Source organism: Cyprinodon tularosa, unplaced genomic scaffold, assembly GCF_016077235.1.
Source record: "Cyprinodon tularosa strain WSP-4 unplaced genomic scaffold, ASM1607723v1 ctg185, whole genome shotgun sequence".
Taxonomy (NCBI): domain Eukaryota; kingdom Metazoa; phylum Chordata; class Actinopteri; order Cyprinodontiformes; family Cyprinodontidae; genus Cyprinodon; species Cyprinodon tularosa.
In genome coordinates this window covers 1,392,549-1,411,908 of record NW_024038643.1, presented here as the reverse complement: position 1 = coordinate 1,411,908, position 19,360 = coordinate 1,392,549, and the positions used below count along the sequence as shown (strand labels likewise).

The window sequence follows — 19,360 nt, the reverse complement described above, 5'->3', positions numbered from 1 at the left end:
AAAAAAAAATATCCTAAGGCACATAAAGAATCAACAGATCTATTTTGTTGATGCTGTTATGGGACAACTAGAAATTTAAATTAACAGTTAGTGTAAGATGATGTTAAACAGTAAGAAATTGTAAGATTTTCTTTGCATTATCTGGAAAACAGCAACACCCTGATGAAAGTATTTTTAGCTCTGGAAAGGTACAGAAACATCATTATATTGTTTCCATGCCATCATGATTCCATTACCCCCATTAATTTGCTTATTCTTCTTTTCATCTGAATTGTCAGGTTGTTTTTGAGCCCTGATCTTTGGAAAAATACGGTATGTAACATGTACAGAGGCCTCAGGGAAAGGCAGAAGCTTATAATCAAATTAAAAATGTGTTTAACCAGGATGCTACTGTAATTGACTGCATCTCTCAATATCATCCTTTGCAATACTATAAAATTATTTTCTCTTTTAATCTGGTCGTTAGAGAGAAATCTAATCTCTCATAGTATCCAGATTAATGTAAGGTCCTACCCTGACCTTGAGATATGAAATGAAAGGAAAGGAAGAAAGAATGCATTTGTCATTGTTGCTCTGCTCCATCTTTGCAATGAAAGCCCAAATAAGGTTCATGAAGTTGTGGTAATGAGGCCACAGCGGACATGAGAATGTGCTTTGGTTAGATTGATGTCACAAGGGAAAAATTTTGTTGTTAAAATGCTTCTTAATATCATGACGAATAGGGGGTGTTCCATGCTTCTGCAGAGATGCTCCCATTGAGACTTGTTAAATTTAGTCTGTGGTATAAGCTGTCATTTAAATACAGTTGACTGAGTCCCCCCCTACTCTGCTCTGGGGGTGGTGATGTCAGGGAATGAGCAGTCTCAGCTGCAGGAGTGACTAACTCACAGTGATTGCATAAAGCAGATAGGCAAAATGAATATTTGATCTGTTACCTCTAATCTAGATGTGTAAAGGTTCATTAGTTCAATTCCAGCCCTGTAACCATGTTGCTTCCCTGTTCAGTTCAGTTTATTCATATGGCACCAATTCACAACACATGTAATCTCAAGGCAATGTACACAGACAATACAGCCAATTTGAGTAAGAAAACCAGTTGATTGCATTGAGTATTTAACTTGTAAGACAAGTTTTCACTTGTCTAACAAACAGATCATGCATACAGTGATGGTGGAGAGGAAAACTCAATTTCAACAGAAAGAAACCTCCAGCAGAACCAGGCTGAGTGTGAGCGGCCATTGGCCAAGATTAAAAATTATTCTATCTTAAAAACCAAATCAGCACAAACAAAAGCCTGTGAAACCTGTGAAAATCAAATAGCACTGAAAAAGTATACAATTTTGATTAAATTCGGAGGTTAATGGGGGAATATGGCAATATTTCATATCCCTAAAACAAAAGCAGCATGCATGATCGTTATTAACTTTTTTTTTATTCTAAAAAAACTGGGAACTCTAACTGGGAAAATCTTCACGAATGTATCACTAACCATTCAGTCTATTTGCTTAGTCTTTTTTTAAACATAGGTGGGGTGTCAGCTTTGGTCCGAGGTGTGAACACAGCATCAGTAATGCAATGTGAACTCACAGCAGACACCTCCTTTGTTCTGAATACATCATGTTGCTTTTTTTCTTTGGTTTTAATTTGCAGTGGGGGGGGGGTTGCTGGTCATAAAGCCTTGGCACAACAGAGGGATTTGAAAAGCTCAGGCAAAAAACTTCTAATAGAAATGAAGCTGATTAAGTTTTGAAAAATATTTCCTTCATTAAAACTTATAAGACTTGAATAAAATAATGGTAATGCTGCAGAACCTGAACCTAAAATAATGTTCCCCCATAACATTTTAAAATCAAATATAAACCTATTACAGAAGCAGAAGCCCAGCAATAAAAACCAGAGCTGTTGAGTTGGAAAATGTTGCCAGAGATCATTGTGTATGTTGTAATTCACAACATGCACAACCATTACGAAAAAGCTTAGGGATTAAGATGTTTTACTCCATGTTATATTTCTATTGTTAGTCGTGAGAAATGTTTTTATTTTTTGGTGTTTTTTTTTTTTATTTACAGCCATTTTCATTAATAAGAACTTAACTCACATGTAACATTTATAACGTTTTGTTTTCATGATCAAAGACAAGTAGAGCTATCTAAATATCATTTTCTGCTACCATGCTTTGCTAAATTCAGTGGTTAGCTTCCCTAAAACTACTGAAGCTCTGAGCTTCACTGTTGCTCTTTGAAATGTTGTCCATTGTAGCCAATTGAGATGTCAGGACTCTCCTACTTAACATCTCTGATGAAAAGATTAGTCATTGCAACCCCTATGGAAGGCTAATAGGGTCAGAGTTCTTTATTCATTAAAAATTCTAAAATTGCTATTCACTAAAACTATTATAAATTACTATAACAAAAGAAGCACACAGCATATTTTTTTTTCTTTTTTAACTCATGATCTAAATTAATCACTTGGTATAATTTGAAAAAAACAAAATTTACATTAAGAAGTATAACCCATCCAGGAAGTCAAAAATATCAAACGACACAAATTAAAACATCCATGTTCTAATAAAATAAAGAAATGTAGTGTTGCAACTAATATTAAATAGAAATCATATATCCATCAAGCAAATTCTCTTGGCTAGAATTTATCAGTGAATGTTCTGAAAGATCCTGTGCATATTTTTTTTTCTACAATGGTGTGTTTTCCACTAAATGGTTTTCCATGTGAACCATGTATTTAGTTCTGCCTTAACAGGAGGACATGTTGCCATTCTGCCGTTCTTTCTGCCAGCTTCAATAGTGCTGACTTTTTAAAAGGTGATTGCAAAAGCAAATGGGATTCTAAGCGATTGAATTCATGCAAAACACAATTCTGGGAAGATAAAGTAAAATAAATATTACTGTAAACATATAAATTAAAGGATACGTGTGTTTAATCGCACTGCCGAACCTGTGTGGAAAAAAAACTGCTTTTATTTACTACAAAGAGAGTTGTATAACACTGTTGGAAGTGATGCTGGAACATAGATGGTAAAAGTAGGCTGAAGTTCACATCCAAGGTGCCAATGCTTTGTGTCTGCACCTTAGAAATGATTTTTTTGTTTATTATATAGGTGCAAAAAGCACCAATTTCTACTTGACTTCTAAGATTATCTTCTTTTTTTTTTCTGCAATTCAAAAATTTTTTAAACCTAATTAATACCCAGCTCATTTTAACTAGTTGGTTTCAAAAGGGTTTTTCTTGACTCAATTAAAGGAAGATAGAAACCAGCACTTAAGAGCCCCTATCAACAAACTGCTTACTTGATACACATGACACCTCATCACCATTGCCCACAGCAGAGTTTTAATTAAGCTGGATTGATGCAGATGGTCTCGCCTTGCAGGAAGCTGAGGTGAAGTGGCTGCTGGTTGGTCCCTGGGTGTTTTTGACATGGTTGACTTCGTGGAGGAGGACGGATAGTGGCAGAGCTTAGAGAGAATCTGGCTCAATGAAACTTAATACCATCCCTTACTTCATTGAAGAGCAATGTTCGCAGATAAGGTCCTTGAAAGCATGAAATACATTTTTCCAGTTTGGGAGCTATCTTTCTGCTGTCCTTTAATCAATAATTGTTGCTTTATGTTTTTGTATTTTTGCATCAGGGGACAAAGTTGTTCAGTAAAGCAAGAAGTGTCATTCAAATTTTTAATGTGCTGCTGATGTGAAGTCATTTACATTTAAGTTGTTCAGTGACAGTGTAACAGATTTTGCTGAAATTAATTACCCCACCAGCCTCCATCTGCCAGTTTGCTTGAATATTTTAAATAGGCATTCCTGCAGAAGCATCTTTTCTCAAACAGATGGGTTCTTCTAAAGATGCTTTTTTTTTTCTTCCTTTTTTGGAAAACAAAACCCATTTGCCAAACATTTAGCTTTTTGCTTTAGGGCACATTGGCTAGCACTTCCCCAGTGAGACCAACCTGCCAATGATTTGTCCTCATTCTGTTCAGTGCTCGTCTATATGGTGCAATTCTATCAATTTCCAAATCCATGTTAGCTTGGAGAGGGTAATACCTGGACAGCCTGTTGTGACTGAACCCTCACAGATGGTAGATATCCATTTCATGCCAACATGCTTGAATAACTCTACCAGTAGCCAACTGGGTGAATAGAAACCAAGAGCGGTGATGGTGACAGAGACGCTAGTAGGTAGCAATGTGATCATTGGCACCACTGTTAAAGATGTTTAAAGGAGCATTCAAATTAATCAGTCTTGTAATGCAGCGGCAGCATTTTACGAGAAAACAGAGAGGGATCTTTAACCATAACCTATTACCACAGTCTACAGATTTCCCAGCTTTTTTTCTGTTCTCTTTAAATCGCTCTACTTGTTTTGAGGAAATTTAGATCAGGGAACTGACAGAGTGTCAGAGAAGGAGATTGATCTGTTACAAAAATTATCTGGCTGGAACCATCGTTTTTTATAATCTGTCAAAAACAAATTAGAATTTTCTTGTAGAGGAAAGTGAGGTTTGTGTACTTGGATCATTTTATAAAAAAATATTTAATTAGTTTGTGTAGAATATAGATTTTATATAGGCCTAAATTGCCTTAAGCCCGGCATACAGTACACCGCGTGATTTTTTTCAATCGTTACACGCATCTGCTGCTCACACTGTACGACTAAACGCAGGGTTAACAGTGTGAGCAGCAGCTCATGATTTATGTTCGGCCCGATGCTCTGATGCAATCTACCTGCTCACACTGTGCGACTAAAAACCATGTCGGACTCAGCTCCGCAGAGAGGTGGAGCTGCTCTGTAGCTCTCTATCCTGAATCAAATCAAATAGAAGGGGGATATTAAGCTCACTATAGTGAACTGCGTTGCCTTGGCAATTTGTGCAATTTTGTGCTGAAAGTCCTAAAAAGAAAAGGCGACAACGTATTTGGAAAAAGGACGTGGCTGAGCAAACATGGCTACTACTGTCCGTCAATGTTGCAGACGGAGCTGCATTTCACTCATTGCATCCCAACCATGCTGCTGTGTTTACATCTGAGAGGAGGAATAAAAAGAACCCTTGTTTGTGCATGCGCCCTGAGCGATTTGACCACGACTCTCACGATTCCTGACCTGGTCGTGAGAGGCTGATCACCTCTCATAAGCCCCTGTACACTACACGAGTCACGGCACACGATCAGGCTGAAAGTCGGCCCGATCGAAAAATACACGCACAACTGGGAAATTGCCCCGAAAATCGCACAGTGTACGCTGGGCTTTAGTCTCATTCGAGCATTATGGTGATCTCTGCAGTCGTTACTTTGTCAGCTCTGTGCTGCTTTAGTGCAAAGATGTCTGCCTACATAAATGCGAGACCTACTATTATGTAAATATAAGTAGCTATTTCTAAGGCAACGCAAACATAAAGATAGACTTTCAGTTTCTAGGTGATTATAAAAATCATAATTATGTGTAAGATATTACATTTCTGTCAGTAAATCTCTGTAATTATTATACTGTAGATTTCTTGGACTGTCTCTGATGAAGTCACATGGTTTGAATTAAAGACAAAAATAATTGGCCTCTAATGCACTTGACATGGTCCCCACCTATGACATTTTTATAATTTGTGCATGATAAATTTTGTTTTCTGTGCTAAAGCACATCATGAAAGTCAGCTTTGTGTTTGTAATGGTAGAAGAGAAAATGCTTTTTTTTCTGTCAAACCCTGTATGCAACAATTTTACATCTCTTACCCTACAGTGTGTGGCTGTAAGATAAGCCGGTTGTGTCGCAGTTCCTGTTTGTTAAAAGCTGTTTGATTATTGCTTCTACTTTAAACGTCAGCAGGTTTAGTTGAAGAGCTGTTTTCCCGTCAAAGTATCCTTACTTATGGAGATGAATGCACACCGCCTTTTCTTCAATATGCTGGTCTTTTTTTCTTTATATCCAGCAAGCCTTTTACTCATGGTTTGTAAAGCATAGAAGGGAAGTTATTATGAAAAAAAGAAAAAAATGTCTAGAGACAGATATTTAGCCTTTTGACCTCATATTCATTGAAATATGGTATCCTACAAGTAGTCAGTTGAGATACTGACCTCAGTGACCTCAACAGTAACATGTGGGTATTTGTAGCTGCTGGTCTTAAAGGCTTTTTCCATTTAGAACTGGTGGCTGTATTTGTCCTCTGTTACTAATATGTGACAAGGTTAGAGTCTGCACGGTTCCCTAAGCTTAAGGATGAAGAATGTGCCTCTTGATTCTGTTATAAGTACCTTCATCATAAACTTACACATTGTATTTTTATTATACCTCTTATTTAATCTTTTACCAAATGAATGTAATGTTATTCTTATTTTCTATGCCCATTTTTACCCTTTAAAATAGGCAAAATGTTTAAAAAAATTGCTCTTAGGGAAATTTGCCTTTGGACTTTGGACTCACTGATTTAAGTTGAGGTGACTGCTCACTGCATAGATGCTAGGCCATGTGATAAGGAATGTTGTCTACTTGCTTGTTACAGTCGATCTGCTCGGCCTACTGAAGTGGCGCTCCAACACCAGCCTTCTGCAGCAGAACCTCTGTCAGCTGATGAAGGTGGACGGCGGTGAAGTTGTGAAGGTTAGTCTAACCGACCACTTATTTCTGCTGCTGATTTTAACCTTTTCTTTTTGAGGTATTGTTTTAGAAGCTGTTTTTGTTTTATTTTTCTTTCAATTACATGATGAAAAAAACAAAACACATTGATAACAAAAGTCAGGTCTCGTTTTAAATATGAGAAACATTTATTTACAGATCAAACAAAACATTTACAGTAAATTAGTACGTGGAAGGAGCAGCAATGCATGCACTTCATTTAAACTCAAGTCATAAATGTGGCTAGCACAAAAGCTGCTAATATAAACCAAAAATATTGACAGATATACGATGTATTTGTCTTTTTTAGTCACACATCCTTGTCTGGGCAGCTTTCTAGCATTTAATTTTCTTATTTTAGGAAGATCCCATTCTCCATTAACTTATCTCTCAGTCAGGAGACAGTATGTGGCACTAAACCCTGCTTATAAGGAGGATGATGACTCACTGTCAGATTCATTGTAAACTTATTTTTAAAGGAGTTATTCAAATAACTTCTTATGGAAGGTTTTGACATGAGCCGCTCAGGTCCCTTCAGATCCCAGCGCATGTGATAGTCCTGCCCTTCATGATCAAAACAGTCATTCTATAGAGTCGTTTTTTAAAATATATAATTCAAGTCAATTAAAAAAATACTTTATTAATCCCAAGGGATTAAATGAAATTATGAAGGTAATACTTAAGTTTTTTTGATGGCAATAAGCAATGTTGTTTTCTTTAAAATTTTTACTTTTTTAGGATATATTTCAGCTTAAATTATACTCCTGATTTTTTTTTTTTTTTTGATACATGTTTTAAATACATGAATCATGCATTTATGAATCTTTATTTATTTGTAAGCCTGACAGTGAAGTAATAATTCCTAGTCTGGTTTAAAAAAAGATGGAATTAGGTGAAAAATGTGTCGACGCCCTGCTAAAAACTCCCTGCTCTGCGAGTTATGTTTTATTCTCACTGACAGCATGATTAGCCTTTTTTTATCCAGAGGTGACAGACCCAGCACTATACAATGATTGTTCAGTTTCTGTCACTTCTTACACCTGTTTGCAGAATGGCCCAGTTAATGGAGAGAGCATTGAGAAAGGATATGTATAGTCTGTTTCTGGAGGTTCTGCTGACAGGCAGATTATCCTGTTCTTAGAGGAAACACACTGGCGTCTGTTCATAGTTGTATTGGATAGTGTTAACGGCAAACCTTTTTAAAAAGCCCAGCAGAATTTTCACACATTAATAAGTTTAGAGCGAAATAAATGAAGAACATAAGTTGTTTCTGAATTTTTACACAAACCTCTTAAGGTGCTAGATTTTCTTCTCTCACTGAATGCAATTCTGCTATCCATAGCCTTAGACAAGGCTTTCGATAGCATTACTTCAAAGGTAGCGCTCAGTAAATGCATCTGAAAAAAATAATCCACTTCAGCATGCATAAACCTTGGCACTGGGAAGAGATAAACAATTGCAGAATATACAGGAGAGATTTATATGTCTGATAAAAAAACTATTACAAAAATACCCTTTTGCTTTTTAAGATAGTAAAGCATGGTGATGACTGCATTATTCTTAGGGAATCTTTTCTGTAAATACTTGAGGTTTTTTTTATATATGTTATGAATCTTTTGGTTTCACATAAACATTAGTTCCTCAGCTTTAAAAAAAAAAATGAATCATGTGAATATAATGATTAAACAGTTTTGTTCTGGCTGAAGTCTTAAATACTGCATCCTTTACTTTTTTCCCCTCTAGTTTCTGCAAGACACTCTGGATGCACTCTTCAACATCATGATGGAAAACTCTGACAGTGACACTTTTGATACATTGGTGTTTGATGCCTTGGTAAGCAAAAACCACAGAAAGTAGAGCACAGCATTATTTCTGATAGAGATCCTGTCAGTGGAAATAAACACTTGAATACATTTGCAGCCCACAGGCAAATAATACATGATGTGAAACATTTCATGTGCTGAATTACTCTCTGAAGGACATCTCTGTGCTGCTTGTAATGCATTTTGATCAAAGGGAAATCTAGAAGAGTATATTAAGTAACCAGTTTTAAACCATAAACTGAATCTGAAATTAGACAAGAGATTTATACAATCACACATTGAATATTAACAATGTATTATTAATGTCTTTGGTAATAAATTATGAAGGACTCTAAACATTCAGCTTAATAAAAAGCAATATGTTAAGTATGAAATGAATATAGATTTATTTTGCGAAGATTAGAATATTTCAAGCCTAATTTTGATGATTATGGCGAAGGTATCCAAACCCTCCCACCAAACAATTTCTCCAAGAAGTATTTTTTATTGTAAATATGTATTTGGTTACAAAACCCTTTTCAATAATAAAAATTTCCGAAAGTTCACATGGGAAGATTTTAATGAAAAGTTTAGTTGAAGAAAAAAATGTGCCAGGAAAAGTCCGAAAACTTCCAGGGATAACTGAGTACATGATAGCTTTAACACAAAGCCTTTTGTAGAATAAAAAATTGTAAACAGTTGTAATCTCTAGTGAGATCGACCGATTCTACCTTTTTAAAACCGATGCTGTTACTGATTATTTAATTTCACTCTAACTGATCCCTGATACGTCCTGCCGGTATATTTGGGCTGATTTTTCCAGCCAGTGTCCCCTTTTTTCCTCCAATTACATGATAAAAGTTACAAAAGTCTCAGTTGAAACCAAAAGGAAGCCTTTATTAGCAAATCAAACCAAACTTTCAAATTGGAAGCTAATGGAGTTAGCAACACTGAATGTCCTTCACTTGACCTTAAAGCATGGCTGCTAAACGCTTTGAGGAATCTTACAATGCATGCCAGCATCAGTGTAAACGCACACAAGAACAAAGAGAACATTCTGGACCAGAATATTCACATTTTGGAAAAAGAAATTAGGTGGGTTGATAGGGGCGTGAAGGAAGCCATCTGTTAAAAAAGAAAAAAAAAACTTAAACAGAGGGAGTGGACTCAGATTTCAGCTTTCAAAAACCTACAATGCAGCGTTTGAGTTAATCCCTTCCCGCTCTCATCTGTACAGGAGAGCGGAGGACCTTGCCTATTTAGCCAGGCCAACATTTCCCTTTAAAGACAAACCTTTCGGACACTCAGATGGGTATGGGGCATTGCAGGCAAAACAAAAAAGCCAAATGACCTGCATTCCAAATGCGTGGACCCTTTTGTCCATTTTAATTTGCATGTTTTCAAAAACAAAAAGGCTTTGTTGGGCTACTGTATAAAACCAATCCGTTTTGAATAGAAAAAGCTTCTTGGATGGGAAGTGAAAGATGTTTAAACTTGGAATAAAGTCCAGTGGATTGTTTTTAAATTTCTTTTTTTTTAGAATGACTATGACCTGGATGGCTGAGAATCACCAGCGTACCACACATAAATGCATCCAAAACATGGGCGAAAATTGTCATTATGTTCGTCTCAAAGCACTTTTGATTTCGAGAGGATGTCAAAAAGTTTTTTCCTGGGGAAAAAGAAAAAAAATTCAGACTGAACCCATCCTGCTCCTTATTTCTACTACAGCTTTTTCTTCTGCTTAACATTCTATTGGTATACTTCAATATAAAACCTAGAGAACAGTGAAAGGAGTTGTCCTTTCCATGTTTGTGCAAGCCTTTTCGTTTCTATAATGAAATGTACCATTTGGCTAATTATATTGCCACATTCACTCACTTGTACTCACAAACGGCAATACTGTATAGACTAATGTATACAGATTCAGTAATTTGGTGTTAAGTGCCTTGCCAGTGGGCAAATTGAAACATATCAAGGGGAACACGGGAATTGTACCAACAACTGTTTGCAGTGTTAGACCACTCTTCCATTGAGCCCCAGTTCCCAGAAGTTTCTCTTTTTGAAAACTCTGAATGAATCTGAGTGACTATTTTATTGAGATTCACCTCTAGTTACTCTAGCTCTTTGGTTATTTCAGATATTTATTTAATAGTATATAAAATGGTTATGATTCTTGATCATGCAGAACTTTTTATTAGTAAGGACTTAGCTTTTCTCCAAGTCAAGTCAGTATGAGTGCTCATGTAACACTGCCAGCTTGTTTGCTGCAAAATGCTCTAAATTTTGCTTTTAATACATCACAGAGCACCGTGCTGAATCCCATCTTGCTCAGGATCAGCCAGCAGCAGGAGGTGCATCTCAAAAGAGAGTTTTTCTTTTTCTGAGTGTGTGGGGAATAAATTGTGTTATTTGGGGGTCCGAAATTATTGTCAGCCAGGGGAATTGAGAGAAAATAGCTTTCTGCTCAAAGGCAATCTTGTGTAATTTCCCCGTCTCTTTCAGCATATTGAGTAAGACGGGTAATGTTTGGTGCTCTTCATTACAGAATTCATGGTTTTACATTTTAATGAGTGTCTTTGTTCCCTGACAGGTGTTCATAATTGGACTTATAGCCGACCGAAAGTTCCAGCACTTTAACCCTGTTCTTGAAACATACATCCGTAAGCATTTTAGTGCTACACTGGCATACACGTAAGTTTGTCTTTCTACAAGCATTTCCTATTTTAGACTCAATCTACTGTATTGGCCAGACTGCTATAGAATCCTCTCACTTAGATTCAGTTTGTCACCTAGCATTTTATTTTCCTTAGCTTTCTTGGTTGTAAAATATTACATAATCAAAATAAAATGAACCCAACAAAAGCTTCTACATTCCTCCAGATAACATCACATAAGACTCAAGGGTAATGATTACTGTGTGTATTTCCCTTGTTCGCTCCTTTTCATTCGCACAAATCAAATTCCTCATCTGTTACCCCCCATAATGTTTTACAAAAGTGAGCTGATTAGCGCCTTTATTGTTAACAAAAAAAGCTATTTTTGGAAATACAGAGTTCATCTGTCTGTGAAAGACATAAACAAATGGATATAGTGTTTAAGTTTCCACATTTCATGTTTGCAGGAAGTTGACCAAAGTTCTGAAGAACTATGTGGAGAATGCTGAGAAGCTAACAGAGCAGCTGCTGATGGCCATGAAGGCTCTCGAATACATCTTTAAGTTCATTGTGCGTTCCCGCGTCCTCTTCAACCAGTAAGTATTGGTGCATTTATATTGATATATATCAATGTTTTCCAACTTAAAGAACCTACATTAATGCATTATTAGGGATGGAAATCGAAAACCGGTTCCTTTTCAGAACCAGTTCCGTGTGTTCTAATTCCAAGGCACCCTTTCGCAGCTCGCTTAAGAACGCTCTCATATACACTACTAGAACGCTCTCATATACACTACTAGAACGCTCTCATATACACTACTAGAACGCTCTCATATACACTACTAGAAAGCTTTCATATACACTACTAGAACGCTCTCATATACACTACTAGAAAGCTTTCATATACACTACTAGAACGCTCTCATATACACTACTAGAACGCTCTCATATACACTACTAGAAAGCTCTCATATACACTATTAGAACGCTCTCATATACACTACTAGAAAGCTCTCAAATACACTATTAGAACGCTCTCATATACACTACTAGAACGCTCTCATATACACTACTAGAAAGCTCTCATACACACTACTAGAAAGCTCTCATACACACTACTAGAAAGCTCTCATACACACTACTAGAAAGCTCTCATATACACTACTAGAAAGCTCTCATACACACTACTAGAAACTTTCATACATACTACTAGAAGGCTCTCATACATACTACTAGAAGGCTCTCATACACACTACTAGAAAGCTCTCATACACACTACTAGAAAGCTCTCATATACACTACTAGAAAGCTCTCATACACACTACTAGAAAGCTCTCATACACACTACTAGAAAGCTCTCATACACACTACTAGACAGCTCTCATACACGCTACTAGACAGCTCTCATATACACTACTAGGAAGCTTTCATATACACTATTAAAAAGCTCTCATATACACTACTAGAACGCTTTCATACACACTACTAGAAAGCTCTCATATACACTACTAGAACGCTTTCATACACACTACTAGAAAGCTCTCATACACACTACTAGACAGCTCTCATACACGCTACTAGACAGCTCTCATATACACTACTAGGAAGCTTTCATATACACTACTAGAAAGCTCTCATATACACTACTAGGAAGCTTTCATATACACTATTAAAAAGCTCTCATCTACACTACTAGAACGCTTTCATACACACTATTAGAAAGCTCTCATACACACTACTAGAAAGCTCTCATACACACTACTAGAAAGCTCTCATATACACTACTAGGAAGCTTTCATATACCGTATTTTCACGACCATAAGGCGCACCGTACTAAAAGGCGCACTCTCAGTTATGTGTCCCATTTCTGTATTTAACACACATATAAGGCGCACCGGACTATAGGGCGCGTTTTTTATATACAGGTACATGTCCTCTACTACCTTTAAATACCTCTACTGCGTATTTAAAAATACAGCGGGGGCAAAACTGAGTATGACTGTGCTTTATTCATGTATTTATTACAAAGTATTAATCAAACCTGGCAGCTGGCCGTGAGACAGACACATCGCAGATGACACAGCGCTGTGGTCACTCCTAAATTAACTTAAAATCCTGAAACCTGCCGACAGAATATGTTCGCTTTTATTGCCGGTATCCTGGTGCCTGTAGTTTAAATTATTTAGATGAAAAACACCTGCCAGCAGCCGCGGTGAACGAAAGGATTTCTGCTGTCGGTGCACAGCTGGTATGTGGGGGTCTGAGCGCCTCCGACAGAAATAGATAATCTGGATGAACTGACTGCAATTATGAAGTTTTCAGGTGGCCTTTCTCACTTAAAAACATATTAAAACTACTTTATTCCCACTGATCACAGCAAATATAGCTGCAAGATTAAGATTATTTAGATGAAAAAACACCTGCCAGCCACCGCGGTGAAGAGGAGGAGACGCGCCCAGAGGCTGCTGTTGAATTAAGTTTTCAGGTAGAAAAATAGAGCGGGAGCAAAACTGAGTATGATTGTGCTTTATTCATGTATTTATTACAAAGTATTAATCAAACCCATCAAAGTCATCATCCTCTGTTTCTGAATTAAACAGCTGCGCTAAATCAGACATGCCAATTTCCCCTTCTTCGCTGTCAGTCACTTTCCGTGCAGCGCAGCTCCTCAGAAATAATGCCGGCTTTTGCAAAAGCTTGAACAACAGAGCCAGCAGACACGTTATTCCAAGCATCTACAATCCATCCGCAAACTGTGGCGTAACTTGCCCGGCGCTGCCTTCCACTTATCCTGAAACTGTGGTCTCCGTCTGTCATCCATCGCTCCCACGCCGCTCGCAGCCTTACTTTGAACGGGCGCTTCACACCGATGTTGGGCGGTTGAAGTTCCTTTGTCAGACCCCCGGGATAACGGCGAGCACAGCGTTCATTGATTCACCTTTTTTTTCACATCGGCTGTGAGATGGGCACGCAGCGATGATGATGCGTGGAAAAAAACACCTGGTCTCCTCACATAGGCTACACCTCCCTCAGCCACGCTTTCATCATCTCCTCTTTCATCAGAGCGCTGCGTCTGTCTCGCTGTCAGCTCCCAGATCAGCTTCTCTGATTCGTTGATGCGGCGCTTCCAGCAGCAAAACTTAAATTTTTCCATCTCGAGCAGCAGCAGCGCGTTGGCGGTGCGTCAGATGCTTAAATGATCCCGACGTGCTGCACCTGCGGCTCAAAACGCGCTGCAGGACCTTTTGCTGCACCTATACGCGCGTCAACCATTGACTTTGCATGTAAACTCGCTGCTTCTGCTGCACCTGCTGGGTCCGGTTCACCGATGTTGAGCGGTTGAACAGCGAGCACAGGGTTAATTTGTTTCCCCATGTTTTTCACATCAGCTGTGAGATGGGCACGCATGGAGTTACATATTAATGGTGATGAGTGGAAAAAAAACAGCTGGTCTCCTTACATTCAGCCACTCTTTCATCATCTCCTCAATGAGGTGGTCTCAAAAGTCGCAGTTACAACACACATAGGGCGCACCGCACCATAGGGCGCACCGCACATTTTGAGGGGAAAAAAAGACGTTTAAGTGCGCCTTATAGTCGTGAAAATACGGTACACTACTAGAAAGCTCTCATATACACTACTAGGAAGCTTTCATATACACTATTAAAAAGCTCTCATATACACTACTAGAACGCTTTCATACACACTACTAGAAAGCTCTCAAATACACTACTAGAAAATAATTTTCCTTAAAAGATGATGATCATGAAAATGTATTAAATAGTATTAATTGCTTATGGGAGACTGTACATATTTCATGTAGTTAAAATCTGCGATGTAAATAGAGTCATTGCTATCATGGATAATTTTAGAAATAAAGAAAAATATTTCTATGGGAAAACCATGGTGCTCCTTTGGTTCCGTCGTTGCTGCAGTTGGAAAAATGCTCAATCAGGCAAAACTAAAAAGGTCTTTCAGTATATTCTGTTGATCTATTTCTAATTGGCTTTGGGGATGTTGAATGGAAGATGGGCTTGTAGTGTGACAGAAAGAAGCTGTTGGTGGAATGATGTATGATCCTGGACTAATTGAGTGTGCAGTGTTTGATTGGTTTCCTGCCCAACGTCTGGAGGACACGGTGCCCTCCAACTCAAATGTTTAAAGTGTGTGCTGGAGCAGAAACAGAGTAGAAATACCTCCTAATGTGGAAAATTGGGTTAGTTGAAGCTCTTACTGCAGCCCTGATGTACAGGTGCCAAGTCTGGATTGGCCGGGTTTTATTTATTTTATTCTTTAATGCTCTCTAGCGGAACATATCTGTAAAATTGGAGAGGAGCACCTTAATCATAGAGTGACATGAGACTGCCCAGGGCTCTCTGAGCTCCTCCGTGCTGTAGGCGAGCAGCAGCTTTAAGTAATTGTTGTAGAAGGAGCGCTGAGACGGTCGCCTCTAATCCCATGATTTCTGTAAGCCCTCAACAGTGGCTCTCCTACCCCATGTAATGCCTGCAGCCCTTTGAGATATTATAGCATCACAAGACCCATCAGCATGGAAGAAGGCTAGTGAAATATGATGGACTTGGAGCAGTTACACTGGTTCATGTTTCTTTGACCTTCTACCCTTTTAAGTGTTACTTCCCCCAAATTGGGTTTAGTTTTCCTTACAAGCTCTGATTAAGTTACGTTACATGATGTAGAGTGTACCACAACCATATGTGAAGTTTACTAGATCTGTTAGGGAAACATATATGCATATATCTGTATATACTTTTGCTCTGAGGTCAAAATTTGTCAAATTTTATTTTTATAAATGTGCAGTGGCTTCTATATTACTGTCTTCTTTTATGGACTATTGTTCACCATATTCTTAATACCCTGATGACTGTACAACTTTTTTTTACTTAATGTTTTCCTTCCGCTAAACTTCACACTGACCTGATCAGATAAAGCAGTGTGTGAATAGTAATGATTGTGTTGCAAAAACCAAAAAGGAAATCTAAATAAGGTATTTCTTTCTAATAAGTGTTTTTTTTTAGATTGAGCGGGGAAGAGAAACTTTGCCAATGGAATAAGTAAATTTACATTTAAAATAAAAAAGCAGTGGCAGTGTCTTATTTCAAATGCATAAAATCCAATTATCTTTTTTTATGGGTAAAAACACCGTCTTTCCATATTCAGATCATATTGTTTATTTACTCAATTGAAGGATAAATATACTTATTTTTAAGGTATAGTGGATGGTGTTGTTTTCCGGGTGGATAATCAAAAAATTTTCAATCATTCTGGTGATATGTTTACGTAAGGCCGTTACCATTTCTCCCTTCCCATGCTAAGGCTGTTCCTGAGCACGTCCCCATTTTCACTTACCAGCGGTGAGTCTGACATGGTGGAAAAATTGCAAATCTTCTTTTAGAAAGTGAGCTTGTATGAGCGATGCAAACAGTAACTTTTAAACAGAGCGTGAACGAGGGGAAATGGGCTCACTGCATATTCTCGCACATTCTCGCACGCATTTAATAGGCGTGCCCTCTCGGGAGTTGGTACATAGCTGTTCATGTGCATTTTTTTAAGTGCAGAGTCTTTTTAAAAAATCACAAAAATCCTCCACAATACCTTTAAGACATTTCTACTTGTTTTGCAGCAGGTTAATGATTTTTCTTTTATTTTTTTGTGCCTATTATCCAAGGATTTACTGATGGCTGGACAGTCTCCAGGCCTTTCAGCCTTAAACATTTCTGTTTTTAAATATGGGGTTTCATTAGTTATAAGCCATATTCATCCAAATTAAGAAACATATAGAGAGAATTTTTAATCTGTGTGTTGTTGATCTTAATCATTGTTGAGTTTTTTTTTTGTTTTTTTTTACTGAATTGGTGAAATCAATTAGCTGACAGGTCCTTCTGGGTGTTGTCATCTCTTAAATGCTAACCCACCTATCAGAAAGAGTAATGTATGCAGTTGTGATCCAATATTTTTTGCATTAATACCCCACTCGCGCTGGCCTCTGTGCTGAAAATGTTTAATGATTTAACAGTAAAGCCTCAGACTCTCTTCATTCCCAGCGTAGTCTGTGCTGTTTATGTGGGGGCTGAAACAAAAAGCCTCCCTCCAGCACCACCATCGCCTGCCAAAGTAACCCGTCGCTTCATCTGCCTGCAGGCTCTACGAGAACAAAGGAGAGGCCGACTTCATGGAGTCCTTGAGGAACCTCTTCACATCCTTTAATGACATGATGAACAGTAATTCAGAGAACACTGGCATGGTGAAGGTAGGCTTGTTAACGCACGAGTCCAACTGTGTGCCATTGCTCAAACTCTCTGCCAGGAAGTGTCTAATGTGGCATGAATAGTAAATAACTACTGCTGTGTAAATAGTAAATAAATCTGGTGTGATTAGCTTTGGATGACATATCCTGTGAAGGGAGATGCATGAGTCTTGCTCCGCCCCCCCCCAGCAGCTTATTAGGCACTGATATCAGGGTTTCTTCCTACAGATGATCTCTTTCTCTTCTTTTCACCCTTTCTATGTTTCACTCTGCAGATTTTCTGGGTATTTACTCCTTTTTTTCCATTTTTATTTGTATTTAAGACTGCACAAAAATCTAAGTGGATTTCTCAATTTTTTTTATTTATTAATAATTTTTAGTCATTTCGTTTTTATCCTTAAAAGTCTTGAGGTTATGGATAATCCCCTAGTTAAGAAATCTGAAGCTGGTTAAATTTTGTTTCAGATTAATAATATATATTATGCATGGAAAGACATAAGTACCACATTTAGTAATATGCTTTAAAATCTTCAGTCTGTCAACCATTGAGCCAAATGTCGCATTCAGACTTTCCTCCTAAAATAAGAATCTCACCGGCTTCAAAGAATGTTTTAAATCTAGTTGCTTTGCAACTACAACTTCAAATCCATTCTATTTAATCTGCAAAGAAAAGATAAGTTTTCAAATTATTATTTATTTTATTGACGGTTGTTTTTTTCTCCAGTTTCCCTTTATTGAAATGACAAATAAACGGAGCTTCTGTATTTACATGTTGGTGCTCCTGCCCCTCTGCATCTTACCCATAAACAGTAAATGTCCTAAATTAGTTTTAAGTGACAGATTTTGGTTTCACTTAAAATTTTCTGCATGTTATTTATTTAGTAAATATAATAACGGTGTGAGTAAGTCCTTGGAGAACATTAGTGAACATAAGCTGTTCAGGGATCATGCTGTGTAGAAGTTTTAAGCAGGGTTGGAGCTCTGCTTTGTTAATCATATTAAGAAGAGAGAGTGTGGATCCATTGCAGACCTGCTAAGATACCCCAGTCTTACCTTAACCAGTGGTAGACAAAGTACTCGACTACACAACTTGAGTAAAAGTACACATACTCATAGTCAAATCTTACTTTTACTGCAGGTAAAAGTTGCTTGTTTAATTCTAAGCAACTTAAAGTACTGAAGTGCTCACCTTCGAAAATACTTGAATATAAAAAGTAAAAATACATTTTTCCAATATCAGTACATTTTTGTATAGTATTCAGAGTAAAACCACCTGATATATTGATGTGGAGAACATCTGCTACAGATTCTACACTATCAGCAAAAAAATCCCACTAAAAAGGACTTCTATTTTCTTTATAATTTTTATAGAAAAACAAACCTAAAATAAAAGAGAATAGAGGTGTACAGTTAAATCAATAAATCTATTTCCACTGCTTTCAAAATTCATCCTAATGAACAAAACTAATGAACTTGGCCACATAGGAAGAAACTAACACCTTAATAAAATGTATAAACTACAAATAATATTTGCCCTGAGTTTCTCACATTTGTGGAACATCACGCGCAGTGGTGTCCAAATTCACTCCTAAGGGATGCTAGCTTGCATATTTTTAGTTACTACCTCCTCACCATGTCAATATTCTGCATATGCCTGCTAAAGAGCTACCGTTTGACCCAGGAGCGCTAAAAAAGAGAGATAAATGTAAAACATCCAGGATGCCTGTTCTTAAGGATGAACTTTAAACTTTGTGAGTAAACTGTACAGTAATCAAGTAAATGTACTGTTCACCACTCCCCTTATCTGACAGGGAGAGAACATAAATCAGAAAACCACCTTCAGCCAATCAGGGTTTAAAAAGCATATAGGATCAATTTATGTGGCACTAAGAGTATTAAAAGATGACCTATAAATATGTAGAATGGCATTGAATACATTGGGATGAGAGTTTGTTATGTATATTTCTTTACAGGAGGAATATAGATTACTGGGACTAAGCCTGGAAATGTGTAGATT

The 19,360-nt window shown here is 37.5% G+C and overlaps 1 protein-coding gene across 2 annotated transcripts in view; it reads left to right on the top strand.

The window, feature by feature from the left end:
- dock1 (dedicator of cytokinesis 1) overlaps nucleotides 1–19,360 on the top strand; it is a 305,990-nt gene that overhangs the window by 87,606 nt on the left and 199,024 nt on the right. For both annotated transcript variants that reach the window (XM_038282563.1, XM_038282562.1), the window contains exons 19-23: nucleotides 6,507–6,604; nucleotides 8,363–8,452; nucleotides 11,015–11,115; nucleotides 11,546–11,674; nucleotides 17,238–17,346. In XM_038282563.1, coding sequence (XP_038138491.1) covers nucleotides 6,507–6,604; nucleotides 8,363–8,452; nucleotides 11,015–11,115; nucleotides 11,546–11,674; nucleotides 17,238–17,346 — 527 coding nt within the window. The remainder of the gene's footprint in view (nucleotides 1–6,506; nucleotides 6,605–8,362; nucleotides 8,453–11,014; nucleotides 11,116–11,545; nucleotides 11,675–17,237; nucleotides 17,347–19,360) is intronic.